The sequence below is a fragment of the Hylaeus volcanicus genome, chromosome 3 (genome assembly GCF_026283585.1).
Source record: "Hylaeus volcanicus isolate JK05 chromosome 3, UHH_iyHylVolc1.0_haploid, whole genome shotgun sequence".
NCBI classification, from domain to species: Eukaryota; Metazoa; Arthropoda; class Insecta; order Hymenoptera; family Colletidae; genus Hylaeus; species Hylaeus volcanicus.
Window position 1 is genome coordinate 21,030,474 of NC_071978.1, and position 26,111 is coordinate 21,056,584.

The 26,111-nt window shown below is 40.3% G+C and overlaps 1 protein-coding gene across 3 annotated transcripts in view; it reads right to left on the bottom strand.

Moving 5' to 3' along the window:
• Positions 1–5,825: 5,825 nt before the first annotated feature.
• LOC128873552 (uncharacterized) overlaps positions 5,826–26,111 on the bottom strand; it is a 42,666-nt gene continuing 22,380 nt past the window's right edge. For 2 of the 3 annotated variants that reach the window (XM_054117183.1, XM_054117184.1), the window contains 4 exons: positions 25,173–25,419; positions 22,349–22,570; positions 20,563–20,758; positions 5,826–17,395 (listed from right to left, as the gene is read on the bottom strand). In XM_054117183.1, the coding sequence (XP_053973158.1) occupies positions 17,386–17,395; positions 20,563–20,758; positions 22,349–22,570; positions 25,173–25,419 (675 nt within the window). In that variant the 3' untranslated portion in view covers positions 5,826–17,385. The other variant, XM_054117185.1, reaches the window with a different exon arrangement.

Consider the following 26,111-nt stretch of genomic DNA (forward strand, 5'->3'; position numbering starts at 1 on the left):
CCCTTAAACGTCAACGAAAGAACTTCCGCGACGAGGATGCCAACCAGCTGTGTACTATAATGCCTTACAATCGATTTAACTGGAGACTGCGAGGTGACGACATGGATGAGCGAAACGTTTATCGAGATAAAAATCCTGGATAAGGAATGACATATGTTAGTGGATAATCGATTCTTCTTTGTTGGGTGAGTAGAAATTAGAACTTGGGGTGTAGAATGATATTATATTGCGAAAGAATATATCCATTAATTATATGAAGACTCGATCGAGCGATCAGACGGTTGGAGGATAAATTGATCGACTTCACTTTCTGCAAATTAATTAGCTACAAGATGACTCTTCTTTTTTTCTATCTGAGTTTGCATTGTTACTTCTCTTGCACCTAAAAGTGTAAACACTTGTTAACTGACGTGTAATTAACCCTATTCGTAATAATAACATGGGTCAAGAGTGGATAGGAAATTTTAATTCGACCCACCTTGGTGAAAATTCTGGGATTTCGGTTCTTAATATTGCCAGTTTATATTACTGGGTCGTTACTACTGGAACACGAGATCGAGCGACGAAGATACAGGCGATTAAGCCCGCAAACGATCCTGCGAATCGTTTCAGACAGAACACAACTTCCGCCAACCTTGACCTCCTTCCAAATAACACGGAATAAATTTCCATAAGCTGTTTCATCGAGTAGAGCCTGGAATTCCATGGGACATTAAAGGGCCCCATTGTTCCGTCCAATTAGCTCGCATTATCGCGTTCGCGGCAACGTAAAAATAAATGACCCGGCGATTTCATCGAATAATCCAGCAATTTCGTAGCGGCGCGACGCTGATCACCTTCGGTATTCCAATGGGTAATTGTCGATGTTTGCATGTTCGGACAAAACTGCATTGTTATTGTTGTTGTTGTTGATATGAAACGTATCGATCGAGCGTACAAATGCAGTGTAAATGGAATGCATATTAAGTAGGATCTTGAAAATATAACAATTCTAAATGATACAAATTAATAATAAATGAAATCAATATTTTCGATCGTGAATTTAATAAATGTAATATCGAAAAATGAATTCAAACATAAATTTCTATAATTTGAAAATACGAATTCAAACACCATTCGATCCTAATAAGTTTCCGCAGTAATATAGTGTTGTTAGCTACAAAAAATGTATAAATGAAGTTCAGGCTACTTCGAACACCTGTTGCCATTCCTACTTTCAAGAGTTCACGTTCAAATGCGTAGTTAAATTACCGATCGTTAGTTGATTCTATAAATTGGAATACCGGAAAAGCCAAGAAACTACATTCATGTTGGACAGGCCAATCTGTACAGCATCCAGTATTTCTGGCGTCAAATTGTCACAACGTTAACGCACCTCTATTTCCACGATAGGACAACAAACAATTACGCGTGGAAATTACTTCCCATCGATTCGCCAGGTTCCCACAATTTTAATTGGCCCGCTACAATAACGTTAGGCACGACGATTAAACGGCTGTCACGCGTGTCCGCTTGCCCCGATCGTTCCACAATTAATGCAGCCTCTTTCAGGCGTTCTCCTTCCCGGGATCCTTTGTCGGAGTCCTTTTTTTCCTAGGTCATGTGTCGACGAGAGTAGAATTGCCCGTGGCTCGAATGAAATCGTCACGTCGTCAAATGTCAACCCCGAAGTGCGGCCACTCGAGTTACTCGAAAGGGAAATACGAGTCCCAAAGAACAGTGCGGACTTTTTTAGCGTCGTCTATTGCTCCCCAGTGATCAGAAATTTGACTGAACGGACACCGCATGATCCTTGGGGAACTGAAAGCAATGCCAAAACGAGCTCCAAATGTTTTACTTGTGGCCTACTTGCTCGACTTTGAGTAACTTCGGGAATTCCCTGGGCGTTCAGCTTGACAGAGGAAGCCTTTTCTAAACGTGGATTTACGGCGAGGAAGATGGATAGAATTTATGCGCATAATGGATATTATTCGAAGAAAGTTGCGACTGGATAATTTAAGCATCCTCTATATTTACACATTTTTTATTCGAGTTTAACAACTACAGGTAAGAACATAGGTTTCAATTCTTAAATTTTTCATTGAGAAAATGATGTAGAAACGTGTTATTTGTATTTTTGTGAACTTTTGCTGTACGGAGTTTCTGAATAAATGTATTCATCAGACCTGCGTCAGAGTTTCGCAAGCATTTAATTTCCTAACAGGGCCTCTCTGGATAAAGCAATACCGCTAAAAGTTCAATTAATCGAAACGAACGAAACTCGCATGTTTTAAATGAATTCAAATAAACGTAATAAAAATTTGCCTTCCGTGGCTCCTGTTAAGTTTAATCATTCGCATCCACCACAAATTTTCCACCCTTCGAAAGGTTGAAAGGAAATGAGCCAGAGAAAGCGAGTATAAAACTTCGATACAGAGATGGTGGCCCTGCCACAGATGATTTTTTGAATGAAATTTCAAAATTCGCGTAGACTAGCTCCTGTTTGGTGCGTTATTGCTGCAAAGTAGTTAGCCCCCTTAAGGGTGATAACGAGCCGTCGTTGGCGGAACTTCTCCGTGTATTTTCTACCACCGCCATCGTTCGCTAGTAATCTTCTTACTCGCCAGGGTAAAACACCGCGACGATCGCTCGTAGCCATTGGAATTTAACCGTCTTACGACGAGTCTGCAGAAATTTAGGAACGTTCGCGAAGGAGCTCCCTCTTGTGGAAGAATTCCATAGAGTTATGTACCTAGGAGAGACTACATTCCTTTCACCTGTTTCAATTGTTTACGCAAGACGCTACCTCCCTTTTTATCGATTACCTCGAAACCGATCAAACGGTCGCCCCTAATTCTCTGCTATTCAACAAAATAAAGAAAAAGAAAAAAAAATGAAAGAGAGTGGTTCAATCGCAGTCGCTAGGGTTCACGGATGAACCCCTGCATCTATTATTTCCGTCTCCTTCCTCCCGCATGAGCACTTCCGACAATATGTCCCAGCGCGTATTTACATTTAGATTGAATCCCGTATTTGCCAGGACAACTAAGCAACGTACTAACTTGATCTCCAGCCCGATGAGACCCAGCTACTTTCCCGTGATTCCTTAAATTCGATCTTCCCCTTTCACTGTTCGCGAGGAAACTCGAGAGAACCGCGGACTCTTCGAAGGAACCTGTAGATTTTTTTTCAAACCGATCTGAAGTCATCATATTTTACACGTCGTGTCTTCGAAGTTTTTTTTTTATATATTTGTATATTTGCGCATATTCTCATAGATTCCCTCATTCCATTTGATACAACGCGGTAATAAATATCGGCAACCCACGTGATTGATCTCAAGTCAAGTCTCATCGCTAACAATTTTAATCACTACAGAGTATAAAGTCGTTTCGACGGCAAAACACGATTCCGCCATGATTAAAAAAGTATTTCCCATCGCGCAGACGCCGAACCCGTTCCTCGATTTCCGTTTTTAATTCAATTTCGAGCGTTCGAGAAGCATCAAAGGAGAAGAGAAAAAAAATACTGCACACGGTGGAGAAAGAGAGGTACGTACCTTTGATGATTACTTCGACCTTTACCTTCTTTATGTTCTAACAGGGTAGTCGAGCATTAACGATACGGGAGCGTATGGAGTAGTTCGTGTGACGGGTTGAAGGTGAAAGGGATGGGAAGCCTTGAAAATGGACGACGGTCTGCCGGAGGGTTGCTTTTTTCGGGGTTGGTTGCGGTTTCGAGACTAAAAACCAGACACGCTCAACGTATAACCATCTAGACTGTTTTTTTTTTATTTTCAATGCGCGACGGTTCGCGTTATAAATGGGCCACAATATGAGCCCAGCGTGCTCGTTTACGATCGTTCTTTCCTCCCTCGCAACGGAATGTAATAACGAACCTACGGATGGACACAGTTAGCGGATTCCACGATGACGCGAGTATCAACGTTGCACATTCGATATATAAATTCATGGGTGAAGAAATTATCCAAGATATTCGAGAAACAATGGACAATAAATTTGTATCCATCGTTTGACATTCTTTTCGATTAAATTTGTACAGTTTTTTAGTTTGCTGTGTTTACCTATTTCGGAACCAGCTTTTTCTTTTAACCAAAAATGTACTTGCTTTAGGTGAGCTTTGCTTCCTTGCGCTACTTCAATCCGAAATCGTCCTCACCATTGAGAGTTACAAACACCTCTTCTTATTACGCCCATCTAAAATACCCTCGACACTATGTACTTAATCATCACAAATCATCAGAAACACGTTGGATGCACCCTTCATACAGAATAAATTTCTCAAAACTGTTTACTCTTCGGCCAAAAGATACAACCCCCGGAATAATCCAGCGTGTCAACATAAATGGTATATACGGGAAGATCCTATCGCTCCAGTCTCTGATTAACGGGCGAGGCGGGGGTGGTGGTGTGCAGGCGCTGGCACAGAAACAGGTTCTCCCGTTCGAAGGTAATTTAATTTAACAAAACATATCACGCGATAAGCCCCCGCATTGTACCGAGTTGCACGGAGTCCGTGTCGCCTGTTTCGTGCAGATAATACGTTGCAATTCGAATTTATTTTTAACAGGCGTCGCTCGTGGGACATCCATCGACGAGACAGTGACTAAAAGTTGACCCATTGTCAAACCGCTTTTTCATCCAGGAATATTTTGTCAGTTGACAGCTTGACAGCTCTTTTCTCCCCTTTGACCGATAGTTTCGCGAAAATCGACCAGCAGTCCAATTAAGAGATGAAAGGTAATAAACGGAATATTCCAAAATAAACTCTATTTTCACAGTGACACGTGTGATTAAAATAAATAAATTTCAAATCGAATTTGACCAAAGGCCAGAGCTAAAGCTCTGTTCATTCATCCAAATACAGAACACCGACACGAAACATCTTCGGTCATAAAAAGTTACTACTTTCTAAAACAAAACACATAATAAAAGAAAGAATAGAAATCGTTTGTGCACTAATTAAAATAGAATAGCCCACTCACCGTTTGCCCTTTGAAAGGGTATTTTATCCAACTTTGATTAAATGGACGGTAATCGTTCAGCGATTCCCGAGCGTGTTGCACTGGAATTGTGCAACAACAGGGCGAGGAGCAACCGTGGCGTCGGATCGATGGGTTTAAAGAATTCTTGGGAGACGAATTGCGCGCATCCCTTTCGCTTGTTGCGCGACCACCGACTACATGTTTCGACTTCAGAACACGTTCCAGGAGATCGTTTTGCACGCTCGAGTCGTGGCATGTTGCCGCGACATTACCCTCGATGTAAGTGCACGTTACAACGACGTGTAACACGGGTAGGAGTTGTTATCGATATACGACCAGGCATTAAAGCGATATGGTACGGTTGCACGAGTTGTTGCCAAGAGGGTTGCTCCGAAATCTTTAGCCTGGCAGCGGGAAGTCGAAGGAGATCTGGAAATGCTATCTCGAACGCAAGCTGTCTCATGATTCTATGTATTCTTGTGATTGAAATTAGGAAATTATTTATGGAGATGATTGAGGATTGAAAATAGTATAGAAATTTATTTTCATTTAAAGGCGGTGTTCGATAAAGTGCTCATAATGTTCTTATTTATTTTGTGAGTTCGCTATGAACCTATTTTATTAGGATTAATTTAGGGTAGAAAATGAAATAGAATGAAGTTTTTTACCGATAGAAGAGTTCCTCGGGATGACTCTAATAGAATAATTAAGTGTAGACAGTAAAATAGAATAAAATCTACCTTTGGAGTTCTTTTTGAATTTTTCCAGTAAAACTTATCTATTATTATATCTCTTAAAAACTATTGGGATAAGGTGGGGGCCAAGAAATACAAGATTTACGTTAGAAGTATTCACTATAATGTTGACAGACGTACTGACGAGGAAAACATTTAGAACGAAAATATAAAATTATGCGGCCTTTGAAGGCACGCAACGTTACAACAAATATCATTCTCTGAAGCCGCCGTTTCGGCGTGTACATAAACTCAACGATACCTTCGTCAAATGGGCGCCAATACTCTCGTCAAGCATCGAGTGGGTGTCGATTAGGGCTTGGAGTGTTCGAATATCTCACAGGCGTTCGAATACTACGAATTAATTTCGAATATTCGAATAATCGAGTGTCATTAATCTAACGCAATTATTTGACACGTTGGCTGCCAAGCTAGAACTCGTGAAAATTTGTACAAACATAAAATTGCGTCTCGAGACTCTTGAAGATTAGGTAATTTAACATTTATCGGAACATCTAATTTCTTAAACCTGTACAATTCACGAATTCTAACCAGATTTAATTTCATTAGCATCTCACATTCGGAATTAATTTTTGTAGTCCCTTAATAAAAAGTCTCGTCACCTATTTTTGGGTGAGATGGCGTCCAACGTGTCAAATGAAAAATCATTCGTATACGTGTATTATTTGAATCATACCGTGTCGATTATCTGCACGCACGCAAACTCATACAAATACAATTGCACATAGACATATACAAACACAATTCGTTTGTGTCTTACATTAGTGTACAGTGGGGCACAATATCGTGCGTGGTCGTTTGAATTCTTATCACAATAAAAATGATGTGCAACATGTTGTTCATAAGGTATCTCTAATAAAAAGACTAATTTTCAAAAACAACGAAAGATTTGAAGAACTTGTGTCATTCAAAGAAAGAAAATGATCCTGTGAAACTCGATCACAAATATCTACATACTTGGTCGTCAGTGCACAAGATACTCGAACACTCAGATATTCGAACAGTACTCGAGAAGCATTCGAATCGTACAGAATGTTTCAGTCACCGAACATTCGAAAACAGGAAAGACTCCAAGTCCTCAGCCCTGATCTCGATGCTTTCCTAGAAGTGTCAAATACGTGTTCAGTTTAACACTTTTCGATGCTAGATCTACCAGGCTGGCGTCGATTATGTTGATTCGGTATCATTCCCATTCGCCGTTGGTAATTCGAGAAGCAGTGATTGGACCCACGAAAGAAGTCTTCGTCGTAGATGCAGGTGACGTCAAAACGCGTCCACGGCGTATGTGTTTCTGTCGTCCCGCTAGGTCCAAGTAAAAATAAAGTCGAATCCTTTGGGCGTGTCGATCGATCCTATCTTTTTTTTCCATCGTCGAGACAACGTTTAGCTCCGTTTCCACGTTTACGGTCGTCGAATCGAGCTGCCCTCGGGAGACGGAGAGTCGACCAACGTCGATTTTCCCCACGGATCGCGGGGACGCATTAACTTCGCTAATAAATTTGGAAACGTCAAATGGTATTACCACAATCAAAGACTGAATAAACAAATACGTGCGTCGTGTCCACTCGAATGGCCTCGCGAGATACACTGAGGCGGGATTATGTTCGTAAACAGTGTTTTCCAAACGTGGAGGACGCCAAGAAAAATGTTTAATATATCTAGATTTTCTGTTGCGTTTGACATATCGTGTTCTTTAATTGCAAACAGTATCTAATTCCGATACTCTTCGGCTTCCAATTCATATTCTCAATTCGATTTTTTCCGTGTTTGTCTACTTGATCTTTACTCAATTTTTCGTTCGATTATTTTTCTGTTTATTCTTACGTTCACCAATTGAAGAGTGCTTGAACTGATTATCCATTCATTTCTCGAATGGAGGTATTTTTCATACTAACGAAAACAATTTAATTTTGAACGAATTGAAACATCTTTCTAATTTCTATATACTTCTGGCATAGAAATTATGGCTTCATTTCAGCGCGGCGCCTCCCAGAAGTTTGAAAAGCACTGTTCGAAGAGATGTCGGGCGAACTCACGCTGGATCGTCGCCGGTGATCGCGTCGATCGATTGCTGCAAGTCGAATTCGAATCCGTGTCGTTCGTTACCTCTATCTGTCGTTCGAGTCGTTCGAAGCCATTCGTTTTACGCAGCTGCTCCTTCATTTTTTTTCGTACAATTATACAGTAAACGGAAAGGAAGAGGAGGTCAACGTGTACTGTTGTCCTCCATGAGGCGAGAAAAATCAATAGCTCGGCGATGTCTAGTAATCGCAAAGTACTATGGCACAGCTACAGCAGGACTTGAGAATAACTGGCGTGTCTCGAAAATATAACGATACACGTTCAGATTGTAATAATTAGAATAAGGCAAAGAGTTTCGATATAACAGAAGCCTTGGGGAGAAACCTTGAATAGTTATTCCTCGTTTCATTTCAAATAAAATATGTTCACTTATGGATCAGGAGGTGTTTTGGTGTCATCGATACGTTTGTGTTTGAAATTGATACCCTGGTATAGAATTTATGGTAGAATATAGAATTTCTCGAAGCTAAATTTCGAGCTTCGTCTTTCAGCATGTTTCAAGGTCCCGCTGTATCTGTTTTTCTCGTTTCACGCTTGTATTAATCGGACGGCCCAATTAACAGTTGCGTCGGATGGAGATACATTTTCTACGAACGCGTCACGTAGCAGTGACCCTCGTTCCTTAAGGTACCCTTTTCGATGTCGGTTTCGCGCACGATCTATCTCTCCTGTCACTCTGCACACAGACGATCGTGAGGAATGGTGCAAATAGTATAGAAAAATGTAATCGATGTTTGCGATGGTTGGATCCGCTCCGCAACTAGCGCTGGGAATCTTTACCTCTCATCAGAGATGGGCAAAATGTTATTTGAACCACCACGATGTTATTTAATGGCATTTAACGCTAATGGAACCAATAAAATGCCTGATTAAAGTACTATTCAAGTAATTTATTCTGAAAATACCTATTAAAAATATTATTTCATCGGTGTCATTGCAAGACATCTGAAATAATTTCAATACATATGTAACTCCAACTCATACCTATCTTGAATTTTAAAAACATATTTTATATCTTAACACGTTGCCTGCCAAACGAATATTCTTGAAAATTTCTGCTAAGATTAAATATTATTTAGACTATCGGAGTCTAGCTAATGAAATATTTATCGTGGTATTTAGTTTTGTAATTACATCAAAATTCAAGAACTTCATTTAGATTCATCTCCTGTGACGTCTAACTTTCAGAATTAATTTTTCTAGTTCTTGAATGAAAATCACGGTCACCCATATATGGGTGACATGGCGATCAACGTGTTAAAGCTTCCTGTATTCCTAGGCACGATTCCCATCGCTACTTCCGGATGGAAGGAAACACTCGAACGTATTACGACGGTGAATGTTACGTTAAACCCTTGACCACGGTTCATAGGGTGTGCAAATAATTCTAAACACTACTGAATTGGATACGACATGACTAAACATTAGCGCATTTCTAAACCTAACCGAAAAACGTAACGCTACGCATGAAACACATGCATGTAAATATACAATATATACGTATTATATGTACGCGTACACTTACGAGTCTGATTAACCGTACAACCGATGATCATCGGATTAATTAACTGATCCGAAAGTTGCGCATTGAAAGTAACGAACAAACGAAAGCTTGCGATAATATAAGTGGCCACTCCCGCCGTTGCACTTTGTTCAATTAAATATATATGTCGGACACTATCAAACCATTCAGTATAAAAATAAATAAGCTCTCTATTCTATATAAATCCAACGACACGTTAACATTAGATATATCAACAGAATATCTTGATCCTTACGTGCTAGGGATGAGAAGAGTCCAGAGAGGGAAACAGCATTCATCGAGGACATCGCAAAATTTTAGTCGATTAAACGTAAAGGGAATACTTCTTTGGTAGCGAGAGCATTAAAATAGAAATGACTTTATCGAAGATTTCAAGACACGAAGAAATTCTATAAATAATTACATTTCACAGCTTCGGACTAAAATTTCTATCGAATAAATAGAGCACAGGTTGTTCACCTAGTAATTCTCCGAAATTTTTATTTGGATAAGGTATTTGTCCAATCTCTGGAGACAAATTCGATTTCCCTCTTTCGACTCGTATAGACGTCTATGTATACATGTATATTACACTCACAATATAGTGATCCAATAGTTGGTGGCGATGGCCAGCGGGCCGTTCGGAACCGTGGAAACGTTAAATCAAATCGGGAATGAATTTGGTCGGTTAATTTGATGTTTGTCGTCGCGCAACGTTTTAATTGAAATTTCAGATACCCCCGCCTCCCCCGATATCTCGTATCCGGTGCCACGTTCGCGACACAAAAATATTTCACCGCATATCGTCGCTCTGAGAGGATATCGGGATGCCGGAATTATTTGCTGCTGTCGATTCCACGCGGTTAGCAAAATGGCGAGACCCCGATTGAAACGTCCGTCGAATCCTCGTTCGTTCATTTCACTTTAATCGTTGCACGTGGGCTGCCTATGGGTCAGTGATTTCCAAAGTGTTTTCGTTAGCCTTTAAATATATAGTTAGAGATTAAAGAAGGTTCCTCGGGTCTTTATTTATTCTGAGGAATAAATAATTATGGACTGTCTTGGACCTCTTCCAAAAGAACTTTTCACTTATTTTGGGAAAAAAATAGTCTATACATTTGAATATTATATTGTTATATCAACTTCAACACGTTATTTGATATTTGGGATACAATAATACAATTCCACATTTAGAGTACAGTCGTTCTTTGTTTCTTTTGGAGCGCCTCGAAAACCACCGCTTTAGTATGCTTTGTGAAATTTTTATCCCCCGGCTCGGTTGACTGTTTCAGTTAAATAAATCGAGTTAAAAAAGAAAGAAAGAGAACGGGATGCGAAGAGACAGAGGGAGGTACGCGGGATAATCGAAAAGCTAGGAAAATCTGGTCCAGTATTTTGATCGAGTAAACAACGTTTCCACGATTCCTCGCTAATATTCTCCATTAAATTGACAGGCGTATATGCAGCCCGTTGATATTCGCTCCGGCGCATCGGTTCGCGCGTACATGCATTCATGGCGTACACGCGCCCCTGTGTATAAAGTAGTTAACCCAAATAAGTAGTTAACCCCTTTGTGTCCACCGTATCGTTTTTTACACAACGCGAGCTTTCTACGATTTACATTATTTTCCAAAGTGTCCATTTGTATGCAATCGTTGATAAAATTGTCAGAGGTGCTGCGAAACAACAGGCTTTTTGAGTAGCGTACTATCGAGTAACTCTATCCAATATATAGTGCTGGCAAGCTCTAAATTCTAACCGGAGGTACGCATTTTATTTAAAATTTATATTGTTTCCTTCGAACGGAGGGAATTCGTTTCTTGCGAGTGTCTCGAATGATTTAATCACCGATTAAAATATATTTTTTGAAACTAAGATTATTTCATTTGAAACCACGTCGAGTAATTTATAAAGAAGGAGGATGTATAACAAATTTTTAATTTTATTTCATTCGTTAAGCATAGTGGGTTTGCAAGCATGTCGGTGCAATTTGCCACGAATTGGAATAATGTGCGTACAACAAAAGGAAATAGCGTTAGTTGAGTTCAGGCGTGGGCACGAAGGGGTTAATCGACGCGCGGGTGCAGTGAAACAGCCCGAAGCTGAGAACTTGAGTGCACGCAGCTACCATAATTAACGCAGCTGCCGGAATTGTACGTTTCGTTGATCCTTCGACGCGATTATCAGCTAAACGGGGATACACCGATGTCGACATACCGCGCGCGGACAGAGACTTTGAAATGTTCGCTATTAACTCATTGCAGCATGCTTGGCCACACAGAAAATTTCCATTTGCGCCTAATAATCGATTAGTTTAAACAAATGTACAATAAGAAATATGTCATCTGAACGAAGTACATTTTTCTTGAATATCAAACCTCAAGAATTTAAAAAATACTTAGTAATGTCATCTGAACGAAGTACATTTTTCTTGAATATCAACCCTAAAGTATTTAAAAAATACTTAGTATTGAAACACTGAACAAATGTACTCCTAGGATAAAAATATGTTCGTGGATTCTTTGAAAGGGAATTTCTGCAACCCATATTTTGTTTCTCCAGTCTCGAAAGCACTCTAATCTCGCTGCAAAGGGTTAACAGCGATCACTAACCGAAAATACCATGAACGGCGAGGGAAGAATCGGTGTGAAGAGAAACTTGAGCAAGTGATCCTGCTGCGAACAAGCTGTGGACTTAGCTGCAATCGAACTACCTAACGTTATCCTCATTTTCTTATCCTAGTGATTCGCCGTCACAGATTGCGCAAGATTTCCCTGAATAGTCGCGTCGTACTTTCAGGCGAAACCTTTAATCGTCGCGATCAGCGTCAAGCGTAACTGCATTTTCAGGTCCCTTTTTTCGTTCGTGTGCTTTAATATCGAATAATTTCGAGTCTGGTTTTTTCGTTCCCAGCGTACTATCGCGATACGTTTGCGTATGTACGCGTATGACGTCGCACGATAGCGTCGATACGCGAGCGTTTCAAACGCGTTACCTTGCTTTGTTGTCCCTTCTTTTGTATTTCTACGTTGTGCACACATGTAACACTCGTGCCCGTAGCTTGGCGAGCACTCGTTTACTTCGTTATTACGGTACGGTGCGTCGACGTTTGTTGACTTTACGTTCGACTTCTGACCTTTCGAGGAAAATCGTTTCATTTATAGGATTCGCCAATCGTTCTCGATGGGACGAAAAAAAAATGGACGTGTTAATTATGTTAATTAGAATAACGTGCGTGGAAGGACTTCGTTCGACCCTCTGTCGCGAAATTTGTTCGCTCAGGAATTCGATAAGAACGCTTTTAACAATTACTTCGATGAACCACCGAACGTGGACCAGTTTTACGTTTGAGGATAATTGAGAGTGCTGCTGGCAACGTAATTTGTTGAAGTATCTCGTGAAAAAAGTACGAGCGAGTTGAAGCGCAATGCTTCCACTGCATTTTTTTGAAAATAAGGTTGGTGTGAAAATTTGAGCGAAATACTATTTTAGCAAAGTCTAATAATGTAGAATAAATGGTACCCTGCGTGAGATTTGCATTCTTTAATTTGTATAATTCAGGGTAAATAAAATGAAATTCATGCGATCGGGAGTCGAGTCCTTCCACTTGCCATCTCGATCGCGATCCACAACAACCACCGACGCGATTATCGAAGACAATTTCCTGACGAGACGGTTCTGTGACATTTTACATCGACAAAGTGTACACATACGATACAGATTAGTATAACGTTAATTCGTACGGACGATTAAGTATGGACCCGTGTTCAAATCACCGACTATCGAGTGTCGAACGCAACTCGATGAGCCTTCTACGCGAACGTGGACCAGAGATGGGCAAAATTCTAGTCGAATAACAAATGACAAATAATGTCCAACGCTCGAGCAATTTATTCGAGACGCTTATTTGGTCTGAATACTTACACGGAAAAATTTGTATTTGTTCAACGAGAGATGCAACGTTACTTTGTAATTCGAATTCGAATTTTTGTTCGAACGGTGACTAACATGAAACTGTTTAGGCTGTGTTCAGGATAGTACTGAGATGATATTGTTCGTTTTCGAGACTTTAATTTCCAGCATTCTTCGCGAGCTTATTCTTGTGACGTTTCGATTAAGTATGTAGTTTTAATTTTGTAAAAATAGAATGCTCTATATGAAATTTACAGGTAAGTGAAGCATTTCTCGTGGAGAGCTTGACTGAACTCCTAGTAGTAAAATCTTGGAGTAACAAGGAGTCATTAAATTGTCACCTTTCAATGTTGAAAGTGAATAATATTTTTAATTTAATCGAAACCGTCGCATGTTTTAGTTAACATTCGTGACAGTCCATTTTTCTGTATCTTTCGCTACACGATATAATATTTTCACATAATGACCGATATTCTTTTATATAATTAATAACAACTTTTGTTACTCCATGGTTTTAACGTACTAGAAATTTATGCAAAATGACACGATGCGTCGCAAGAATATCAAGCTCGTAACAAAGACTGGAAATTAATCTCTTATTTCGCAAACCCCTCTCGTCGTGTTGAATTTTATTCCTCATTCGTTACCCAAGACTGTTATCTAGATAAGAATTTCCCTCCCCCATCTCTGATGCGAACCGACCTGTTGAAAATAACATTTTCTGAACACGTTCCGTACACGTGTACTCTTCAAAATATCTATCGATCTCTTCTTCTGTTGGTCAATTTTTTGATAACGATTATTTAACACACAAGTGTACATGTATTTATATATTTACATATATAGAATATATTTATATATGTATAAAGGATGTTCCAAAACTCGCGTAGGAGCCGGAAATGGGGGGTAGCTGAGACGATTCTGAACAACAATTTCCTCTGCAAAAATGTCGGTGGAGGCTTCATTTTTGAATTATTAACGAAAAACACCGACCAATCACAAGGACCCGATTAGCGTGCGCTCAGCCGCTAGAGCATAAGCTCGAGCCAGAACTGGCTGATTGCGCCAGGTCGCTGTGATTGGTCGGTTGTTTTGTTAATAATTCAAAAATGAAGCTCCCACCGACATTTTTGCAAAGGAAATTGTTGTTCCAAATTGTCTCAGCTACCCCCCCATTTCTGGTCCTACGCGAGTTTTGCATCTCCGATGCTTTGGATTAATTGACACTTACATCTTCCCCTCGGTTTGTTCCTTTTACCCTAGATAGACAAGATCCGAGTTCCCAGAGAAACTCTCTAGGAGGTTAGTTGAAATGGAAAGTTACACACCACTGTGCGTTCGTTCAACCCCCGTCAAGGAGGAACGACACGCTACCTTGCTCTTAAAATAGTAAACAGACGAACAGTTCTCTAGGTAGGCTTTACACAATTGTATCGAGTTATAATACTTGAATCATCACGGATAGTAACGGCTTGATAACAGACACAAAACGGATACATCATTGTTTCACATCGACACCAAGAGGAGCGAGTACTCGTCACTTCGATCTGAAGATAGACGCGGATGGACGAAACACCAAGCACCATAGATTACTTTAATCGCGAGTGATTTTACTTTAACTGTTAACCGACTAAAGCCGTGAAATTAAAGAACAACGCGTAGCAGCAATTAATCAATAATATGGAATACAAAGGAATTATGTATAATGTGTATAAGTATGAAGAAATAAGAGTAGAGCTTTGAGCCCTTTGCACTTGGCAGGCATCTTTAGTATAGCAGCTCTAATGGAGAACCGAAGGAGACTTTCGAAAATTGTATATCTAGCAAAATGTAAAAGTACACGAATTATAATTAAAATTGCAGGAAATTTCTTATTTGACTCGAAACAATTTTCAGTTACACAAATTTCTGTCGAGTCTAACCTTTCGGTTCGAGAAGAAAACATTTCTTACAATCAAAATCGTCCACTTTCTTAACAACAGTTTTAAAATATTACTTCCCTTGCGAAGTGATCGATTAAACACGTGTAATTTGGCATCATTTTTTCCGCAAGTATTCCACCATATTTGTGATATTTTTGGAATGTATTCTTGGTTGAATCTCGGACTGTTTCGATCCTAGGATGACTTCGACGAGCCTCGACTGATCCGATATATGGATTATTTTATTTCATTTAATTGTAACGATTGCAGGTAGACGGTTATGTTACGATAAGAGTTTGGAAAACCAGATCTTTAAATATTCGAATGGACCTATCGAATTATCGAGTGTTTGCAGGTAATTATTCCGGTAAATATCATTTTGAAGGGATGTAATGCGTAAACAAACTCCATATTATTATATCGTTTTCGATACGTTACGCAACATTGCATTCCCTTCGTGCAATGTTAATTGGGTTCCAGTCGATTATTTTTATTATTCGTTTAAAAATTTTTGGCATTTCCACTCTGCTGCTGTTTATCACGAGTGGAAATATATCGAGATGCTTTCACGTGTACAGCGAATTAGTCGAATATAAACCTGACCTCATTAAACTATGAAATTGAAATGAATAAGTTTACATTACCCAAAATTACGATCAGTTGAATCTCTTCCAAACAAACTTTCTATACTCTTTGTCTTCGTTGGTTTCCTTCCACAAGTATTATTTTCACCTTTGTCAGATAAGAGCAGAAGTCATCCTAGGAGTAATAAACCTTTGATGCTCGATACTTGCAAGGGTGGACAAATCGCCCCTCGAAATCCTTAAGACTATAGATAAGAAATTCTTTAAACACTTAATCGTGTTCTCTTTTTGTCAAATATTCAATCCATTTTCTGATATCTGCAAGCTGTTCAATTTGCTTTCTGAAATCCTTGTAATATGCCACTCTCGTAAGGTGTATCTCATGTAATCCTTATATGTATACTTTTTCGCCAGGTGTTCTATTCTTTTCTCGACACTCTTCCTACATACCCTTCCTTTACGAATCGTCCATTTCGTGAAAATCTTGGCGCATGCTCTTTCATAGCCAAATGTTCAATTCCTCCCCTAAAATCCTTATGTACTGTATGTAGTTTCGTAAAATCCTTGCTATGTAGTTAAATATGCTCTGTCCTTGTCAAATATTCAATCCCTTTCCTGATATACATTCCTCTTTGGCAAGATATACTGTCATATGCCTTTCCCTCGTAAGCTGTTACAATTTATATACTTAAGCCCTTATATCATGACTCGTAAAATTCTAGATATATGCCCTTGCTTCACAAAATCAGAGAAATATGCTTCTCTCTAGCAAAGTGTTCATATTCTTTACCCTTTAAGTACGGTCTCCTCTTCTATCATCTATCAAACATCAGTTTATCTTCTTTCCCGATCAAAGGCGTTGATCTTTCCTCAGCTATTAAACATCTTGTGCTTCACTTCATTTCCATCTCCATTTTAATTTATTCAACATCTGCTTATTTTTTTCTCAACAATAATAATTCTACCCCGTCTCTGAGCGTTTGACTTCCAGTCTGGAGTCATTAAATTTATATCATTCGCGCTTAGCATCGTCGAAAAAGCAGCCCAAAACGAAGTTTGGCGCGATATTACTGGCAGCCGCGTTATATCGTAAGATTCGGGCTATTGATCCAGTGGCAGATTGCTACACACGTATTCGACCCAACGTCCTGTCTCCTGAAATCGAAAACTTTTATCTACGTCATCTGTACGTCTGGGCAGAAGACTCGAATTCTATGTGTGCCAGACGGGATTTCACATCAGCCGTAACAATCGTGGCGTTTATCTGTTCGCTCTCCTTTTTTAGCACCGTTGTTATTTCGGCCCTCTCGCTGCCTCTAAATTTAAACGAAACGCGTCGTATCTCGTCGTATCTCAGCCTAATTCACATCAACGGAGATTATTTTGTCTTTATTTGTTCTTTTGGTGGAATATCGTTTCTTAACGATTTTTCGATTATACCAATCTTCAGTTTATGTCCAATTAGTTTAATCCTCGTCGTCGGAAACGCTCGAGGAACTGATGCGATAGTCACTGTCCTCGTTCAATTCCACGACAGTTTTCAAAATTTGCCCACGGACGGTACAAATTTCCTTGTCATCAGCCTCGCGGGTCCAACTTCTCTAACGCGCGCTGATCGATGTGGTTATTTGTACCTGGAAGAAGCGCAATGGAAACGAGCCGACGGTGAGTCGCCCTCGTGGTTTTCAACGTTCGAGAAGCAATCACCGAGACGACGACTGCTTTTATCATTTAAGGAACTGCGAGGGATTCCAAACCTAAGCAGTACATTAGCGAACGTATACAGTTGAAGAAACTAATTAAATACCGCTGACATCCCTCCCACCAACGAATTTGTTTAACATTTAGCAATTTTAGTTATTAATTTTCTTCTGAATTTACAGTGAATTCACGTGGCGGAGCGGATTTCACCGATCTTGAATTAGGCTCTTTCCACTCGCGTTAGACAAAGCGTACGGTTTCCAAATAGTCGGAGTCAACGATAAAGTAGCCACGCTCCAAGGATGGGTTTTTTCTCATCGAGGCAAGATAAAAGCCTGGCGAGATAAAACCTCGCCAAGATAAACGCTTTTCCTTCCCTCGTGTACGAAAGTTGAGATAAAAACACCGTGTCCCGTGTTGCACGCGGCCCCGTAGCCAACCTCCAACGAAAGAAAATTGCTATGATCCAACCTGGGGCGAGCAATGCTCGACGCGTCGCGTGATTCTTGCTTTTCCTCGTCGATCACGCAAACGCTGGGTAACGAGAATCCAGAAAACCTCGGATGGTTTCCCAGCAGGGTGGTCCTTCATTTCCGACCTTCGTTTTGGCCCTATCATGGCCGAAATACACATAGAATAAATTCATCTTCTCATTCGACATTTTTGGCATTGAAATTTGTGTTCTTATTTAATTTCACTTTATTGTGACTATTAACAGAGGCAAGACGTAGAAATACAATATATTAACACGTTCCGTGCCACGTATACCACAAATGGTACACGCAGATTGTTACTATGGTACTTTAAAAATCAACGGAACCGTGTTTTACGTGAAATCATGGCGTCTTTAAAAATTCGTCTACCATTTTCCTTTACTCGCCTCGATATAAATCCCAGTCCGCCCTATATATGTGACGATATAGACTAGAGGGAGGAAAAAAGAAATTGATCAGCGAGATTTCGACCACCTATAGCGAAGGACCACCCCATTTCCCAGTGGCACGCGAGGCGAAAAGCGTGTTTCGTTCATGGCGGCGATACGCGCCGCCTGGGCTCCTCGGTATTTATGAGCCTCTCGCGTCGGCACGCGACCAAATTCGTTGACCTACTATTTTGCACGTAGATCCAGTTAACGCCGACTGTGTATGCACGTGCACGTACGCCGGGTGATTGCTTTCCGAGTACGGAATATTTAGCTTTGACGTCGCACGTGGAATATTCGGTGACCCAATACCTTTGCGAACGGGTGCAGAGCGTTTCCGTGGATGCGGCAATTGTTTCAAGTGTGAACGAACTCTGGGGTGAAAGAATTCGTTGTCACGTTGGATAGCTCGACCCCTCGGTAAACGTTTATATTGTACGCGTGACGTATTCTTTTATTCGTTTCTCGCGCACGGCGGTAAATTTGGCGCTTTCAATTGCGTGCGTTTTAAAGGAATGTTGGAAAAAGTGTAATTGCCATTTGAGGTTCATTTGCGATTTTGTTTGGGTACCTGTAATTATCCACGTTATTTTAGAAAATATTTTCGTTGGTCACTGAAACACGTATTTGATTTCGTGTTGAAGTACGGGAGTTGTTCGGAAGAGTAAAGATAATTTAATTTTCTTGATTGCTGAGATTTCGATAGAATAAAATTGTGGGTTTCTGTAACGACGTAAGAAATACCGAGGTAGTAATTGCGTATAGATTGTTTGTGGGTCACACTATTGTGGAATTTGTACCTTTCGCGGTATCGATGTCGAGGGATGGATAGGAGATCCATAGAAAATTCTAGCCTGCTTCGAATATCTTGGATCTTACGAGGATACTCGAAAGCTCTTACTTAGAAAGCTCTGTAGACAGTGAAGAGACACTTCTCCACCGTGTTATAGAGGTTTGTCAGAGTGAGTGTGTAGCTACCCTCGTGCCCTTGGGTTTATTCAGCATTCCGTGACACGACACATGCCATCTACTTCGCGTCAAGAGTTTAAATCATTTGATCAAGCAACTCATTTGTATTAAACGTTTAGGGTAAACGATGGGTGTGAGATATGTGAATTACGATATGTTTGAAGTTGTATCGATTCGAAGTAATAGACTCAAAAAGCGTATCGTACGACTTATGTATTTATTGAACAAGCATTAAAAACTCATTTATTTCGTAGTTGTCATAAAAAAGTCATCATATTCGCGTTTGAAATGCAAGCACAGAGTTGGTTGAGCGTTGGTATACAAATTTTGTTCCCTTCTTTTAGGTGTACCGAATTTAAACTGCAATTTCGTAACCGCCTTTTAGAAACACTCTGCACACGCATGAATTCGCAATGGCGAATGTGGGACGCCGCGATGCATCGCGCAGTTAGTTCCGAATCGCGTCGGTCGAATTCCGTGGTTGCGTGATTCGATGATTCTTGGTGGCGTACCAGGGATGGACTGGAATGAATTTGGTACTCGAAACAAACAACGAACAACCGAATGTTTTTCTAAGTTGAGATATAGTACCTCTCGAATCTGCCACATCGCGTACCGATGAATTATAAATTCACGAGTATGAAAACTACTTAGAACTTTATTTAACATTTGGAAATTCAGTTATTTCTCGACTTATCAACGAATCGCTATTGTGTGCATCTTTGAAATATGTTTAACCCATCCCTGATTCGATGAGCCAATCAACGTGATCGACCTAGCATATCCGTCGACGTGATATGGGCAACTGGTAACAGTGCTTTGGGCCGTTCTCCCACTCGATGACGATACGATACGATACGATTGAAAAAATGATCAGCTGATAGTCGCCCGTATGTGGATCAAAACTTTACATTGTATTCGTCCCTTGTCCACCCACGCGATGAATTCTTCGATCGCATCGCGTAGATGGGAAAACGACAGTGATAATGGACAACGAATAAAAGCACGACAATGTATTTGTGAGGTTTACTCGACGAAGTAGTTCAAGTTTTATCTTTTTAATATGAAATGTTTCGTACTATAGATCAGATTTTCATTTTGATCGAACAGTGGTTTATCCTTTATTCGTTGTTTGAAATTTTCGAATAAAAATTATCTTAGCAATGTAGAGAAGCTTTACGAAACGGTGATGAGAATTTATCGTCTTACCTATGCGGCAATGGACAGGCTAATATTCTGAAGCAGGCCAGCACTAGCATCAACAGTAGGGTACTGGCGATAATGGTATAAACGACACCAAGATGTACCAAGGAAAATATGTAAAGTGGTTTAGCACAATACATATCTTTCATGTACATGTTATCATTGAAGATTGGCCACATGATTCCCAGGATCCAGTAGTTTCCTGCGACAGAAAATTTGAGACTGAAATCTTGAAAATATCGACGGGGTTAATCGTAGCTTCTTTTTAGCCATAATTTTTTCTTTAGCATGTTGGAAAGAATAAGCTTCAAAGTCTTCACACGAGGCCTCGTTCCTAAGAAAATTGATTTTCAAATTCTCTGGGTACGCGTGCGAACGTGTCTGACAATTGCTCGCTATTTCTACTTGCGTTGAGAGTTCGAGGCATTTACACAGATTAATAACGGCATGGGACCGTGTTCGAAGTTAATAACATAGATGGAAAGCAAAATAACGATATCGTACTACTGTCAATGCACACAGGCACGAACACAAGTAGAAACAACGAGCAACGGCCAGACACGTTAAAGATACTTAGATATTTCCAAAATTTATTTTCTCTAAAACGAAGCATCGTACGAAAAAATGTTAGTCTTCATTTTCGATGTATCTTCCAATGTATTTTGGTATGAATATTTGCGCTTCTACGCCTGAGACATACTATGCCGTATACAAATTTTGGAAACTTGAACAGGATTGGTCGTTTTATTTTTGTCAACTACTGAAAGCAAATTTTAGTTATTCGCTCAACTACAATACTACAGCCAACGTAGTTGTACTCAGGAGAATTCATTTGAAGCTCATCCGTTCCACAAAGCTTCCATTCCTTCCGGAAATAATGGCACCGGGGTGGGCGTTCTCGAAATGCGAAATATCCGATTAGGGTTGCCTTCGTTCAAGCCTCGTCACGAGCTTGATCGCACGAACTCCTAAAACTTTCAAAATGAAAGGGTTCATTCTTGCCGCGAACTAAATTAGAATGTTCGAAGTGCAGGCGATCTGGAATTTTAATCCGTCAGTGCAAGCCACACGAAAAACCCGAAAGCTGTCGTAAATTACTGTAATTATAATTGTAAATATAACATAGAAATAAATCACTAACAACTACAAATAATCATAGTACTATAAATGAGTTTGAAAGATTCCCGAACAGCAACGAATCGAAGCCAGCGAAAAGAAAGCGAAAAAAAGTTGGGAGCGGTGGCTCGTTATTTCCAAATCGATGCAATTACGGCTGCAAATGTAATGGGTAAGCAGCTTACGTCTAGATCACGAACGAAAATTAGCTTGCAGCGAAACAATGCACAACCCACGTCGATCAATTTCTCCTGGAGGGAAACGATAGATGGATTTCGGTGTGTGGGTTTCGTATAGAAAGCCTTCGCCGTAATACGGATACCGATTCGAGCAGTGTTCGAACTGCTCCGATTCTTTTTGTTTGTCTCTATTATTTCTATTGTTTATTCCAAAAGCTTTATCTCAGGTTGACTTTGGAAATGACCAATACATTTTTGGAATTTATTAATACGCGTGCACGGCGAATAGAAACACCCTACATAGCGATTTATTCGACCAGATCGGTACTCGGGTAAGCTTCCATTCGTTCGATGTGAATTTAATTTTTAATAATTTTATAATGATAAATAACTAATAGGAAGCTGTAGGACCTATCCGGGTACCAGGAGGAAATAATAAACACCCACCGTCATTCTTTGTTGCGTTCCTTCTTGTCGCGAAATTCTACAGTACTCACCGGCCACGAACCAGCCTATCAAGAAGAGAGATAACCCTACGATTATCACTATGGTGAAGATGACTTCAGGCGACTGTGGCGCTGTCGACATAATCTCCGGCTTTCTTGATCTCAACTGCAAATAACCCACGAAGATCATTAGGATCATACTGAGTATCCCACTTATGACCAAGTAGATCGGTATCCGATCTTCTACGGTGCACTCCTTTACGTATTTCCATCCTGGAACAGAGGTAGACTCGTCACGTGAAGTAATCCTCTTCAAGGTCTCTCGATGCTCCTATTTGGCAATGAGACCCATGTCACTCCACACTGATGACGGTTATTAATTATCATGCAGTGGGTTATATGGATGTTTCTTTTAAATTGGAATATTCCTAATGTAAAAATATCTATATTTACTATTTTAGTTAGATTGCAAAGCATATGGATTAGAGGATTTCGTGCATTCATGGCGTTTCCACCGATTGCATAAATTCTATTAATTAATATAATGATATTATTTCGTTTAAGTGTCTTTTGATTATGTTTACCATATATTTGTCATATTCGCTGATATTATAAATGTATAAAATCGTCAGTTTAGAAATAAAATGAATATAGTATAATAATCAATAAAAAAATATGATAATAAGAAAATGTAAAAAAGTGGAACAATTTAGTCTCTACAAATTCAAGACGGTAGACCTTTGTATCCGTTATACAATCACGAATCGTCTGTTCGAATAATACATTATCAACCCTAAAATCGATGATGTTCGAATGCGTTATCGAGGTAGTCCCATGACCAGTCTAGTTGCTTCCGAATCGCGTGTATCTCATTTTCGTGTTTGTTTACAGCGAGCAGGTTTCGCGTGAGTCGATATATAAATAAGTTTTCGCACGCCGACCGCGTTGAATAATGTAAACGCTAATGACGTCGCCTGACTTCCACTCACTGTGTCAAGTCCTATTTCGATACATAATCGCTGGTAAAGCGGCATGCGAACCCTCGCAGGGGCGGTCCCGCCTCTCCTTCACGGCGCACAATCGTTCGCTAACGACCGTTTGATAATTTTTTAAAGAATCGTCGACCGACTTATTACCATTGTCCCCCTTCGTCGCGCGGCACGTCGATCGATACAATTGTAAAGCGTTGGAAGAGGGTTCCAATTGTTTATCGTTCTAATAAATAATCGAGTAATCTTAAACATAAGTATGAAATACATCGATCAAATCGATCGACTTGGTAGTTCCAGTGCCAACGGTTCAAACGAAAGCTAAAGTAATATTGCGTTGCTTCCATTTCACGACTGCGAATTACAAATGTAGCACGTGATCGCTGACCTATCTCTAGATTAACGATTACGATTTTAACGACTGCTATTCGCCGATCAATTATAAGAGTAGCTGCGATGTAATCGATTACCGTCTATCTCAGGTCGAGATGAGTAAACATCAGGCGTTCCAGTTACGCCACGGGACGATCAATTTTGCAAGAAAGCTCGCGCGTACGTTCACCGAGGGTAATCCCACGTTTCCACGTACCCTATCGATCTAGGGAGGGCTCTATAGATGACGGGTGCTCGAAGAAAAGGTGAATGCGCCGTCCGGGCGATTCAGGCTGCGAATCTATGCCTCGCAGGAGAGAGCAACGAGAAATTAAACCGGTTTGCATGTCGTAGCCAGCGCACGCCAACGCCAACCGGATTGCGTGTCGTAAACCCGTCAATTAGTTGGGAAACAATGCCCAGGTTTCGACGAGAGATCTCGAAACGGGGATTCTAAACGTGTCGTCGTGACGCAGCCTACGTGCAAAAACCACAGAACGCGCGTTTGGTCAGCCTACGGGTTGGCGTGTTGACCGCCATGTTGGTCATCGGTGGTCATTCGAGGCTATAAACTATCTCTCCGAAAATTTAGTAGAAAAGACTCTTAAACGCCACTGAATCTCTCAATTCTTACACTTTTACATATTACGATAAATGCTATAATTCTTTACGAACGATGGATATTTATTACATAACCAGCATTAACCTTTAAAAGCCTGATTTTCCAAATTAAATTTTAAAAAATATCAATGTATTTATTATTTGAACAATTTTGACAGCCGGCGTTTACTTTTTTAACTTTTGTTCAAAAGAACATACAGCTAACCAGTTGCAAGTGTACAGTTCGATTTAAAAGTCCGGTATCCAATTTGAAACTTAGGGCACTTAAGGATTAAAGTGCACCAGTCGAAGGGAATTGAAACTTGAATAAAAGTGCGTTCCATCTTCCGAATATTACAACGCGCGTTTCATTTAGAATATTTACTACATTTTCACAATGTATAGATTTCTCTCGTGTACAACTTATACTTGTCCGAATTCAGTACAAAGATCTTCAACAATTTCTCAAGAGCAAGCGAATACGAGGTCTCCGAGAATTTATGTCTGAAATTACGTCGCGAATCGGCCATGTCAACGTTTGTCAATGCTAATAAGCTGCTTCAACGTTGCCGGAGTATTTTCATCGCGTTCACGTGGGAGCGTATGCAAATTGCACCCGGTTGCATTTCATATATCGTTATAGGCATGCTTTCCAGTGCAAGCAACCGACAAGTGGGAGGTCCGTGAAAGGAAAAATGTTCCGCGCGTGGGAATAAATCGCGACGATTTGTTCGTGATACGGGGAATCGTTTCTGTGTCAAACTTTTCAGAAAAAAAAAAAAAAAATACTAAAACTGCAGTCGATGCCACCGAGTCGGAAAACTCAAAATGAAACCCTTCGTTTTGCGTTCTGGTTCCTCTGGATGCTTTCAAAGCTGGATGAGTGGTGTAACGTGTAAACGAACTTCGCTTACCGAAGATCAGCATAATCAACGAGAAGATAAAGTAAGAGGCGAGACATCCCGTCACAATCCTCGTTTTCGACACAACTTTCAGGGCTCGAAACACGAAGTCGCATGTGCTGCACGCCTCCAAATTCGCGTCCTTCAGCTGGAAAGCCACGGAGCCATAGGTGATCACGCCAAGCTTGTCCTTTTCCGTGTTGTTTTTCGGTATCATGACACCGCTATTGAACAGACGGCGCGATTCATCCCCTGAAAACTGATCATTAACACGGACTCGCGTTATTAGGTTGTCGCGCGTGACAAATCATTCCTACGAAGTTCAAATTTTCAGTCACTGCAACATTAGTCGTGGGTGTATAGTTTTGATACATTCATTACTTGTACTGACCCCTCAAAACTGAGTTGATTATGACCTGAGAGAATGTAACATTGACTGCATTGAAAAGCAGTCCATACTTATTATTATAGAGAAGATCCCATTGCAGGTGTGTTTTTAATTCCACAGTAGAAACGGTCAGCAATGGTCAGACGTGCCTCTAATTTTACCGGGTCTTCAAACTCTAGTATCTCGAAGAGGAAACCTCGTATAATAAAAAAGGGTTTTTTATTCCGGGAATCGTTCTTTCTTTTCACAACTATCGACATCGCGAACACAATAGGACTTTGAATAAATTCCGCAGGACTCTGACGAGAATTCTACGTACTCTCATTTTAGGTGTGCTTTTAATTCCACTGTTCTTCAAACTTCGAATAAGCGATTATAATAATTTGCCCATTCACTACAATTCCAATGGAATGGAAGGGGACTTCTTCGAACATCTTTTCATACCGGGAGGAAGAGATGCAAAACGTGAGAAACACGCGACGAAATGACGAATACGCTAACGTATCCCGCCATGAAATTGCTGAACGCACCGTTATTCGCGGATTTCGTTGCGATACGGTGCT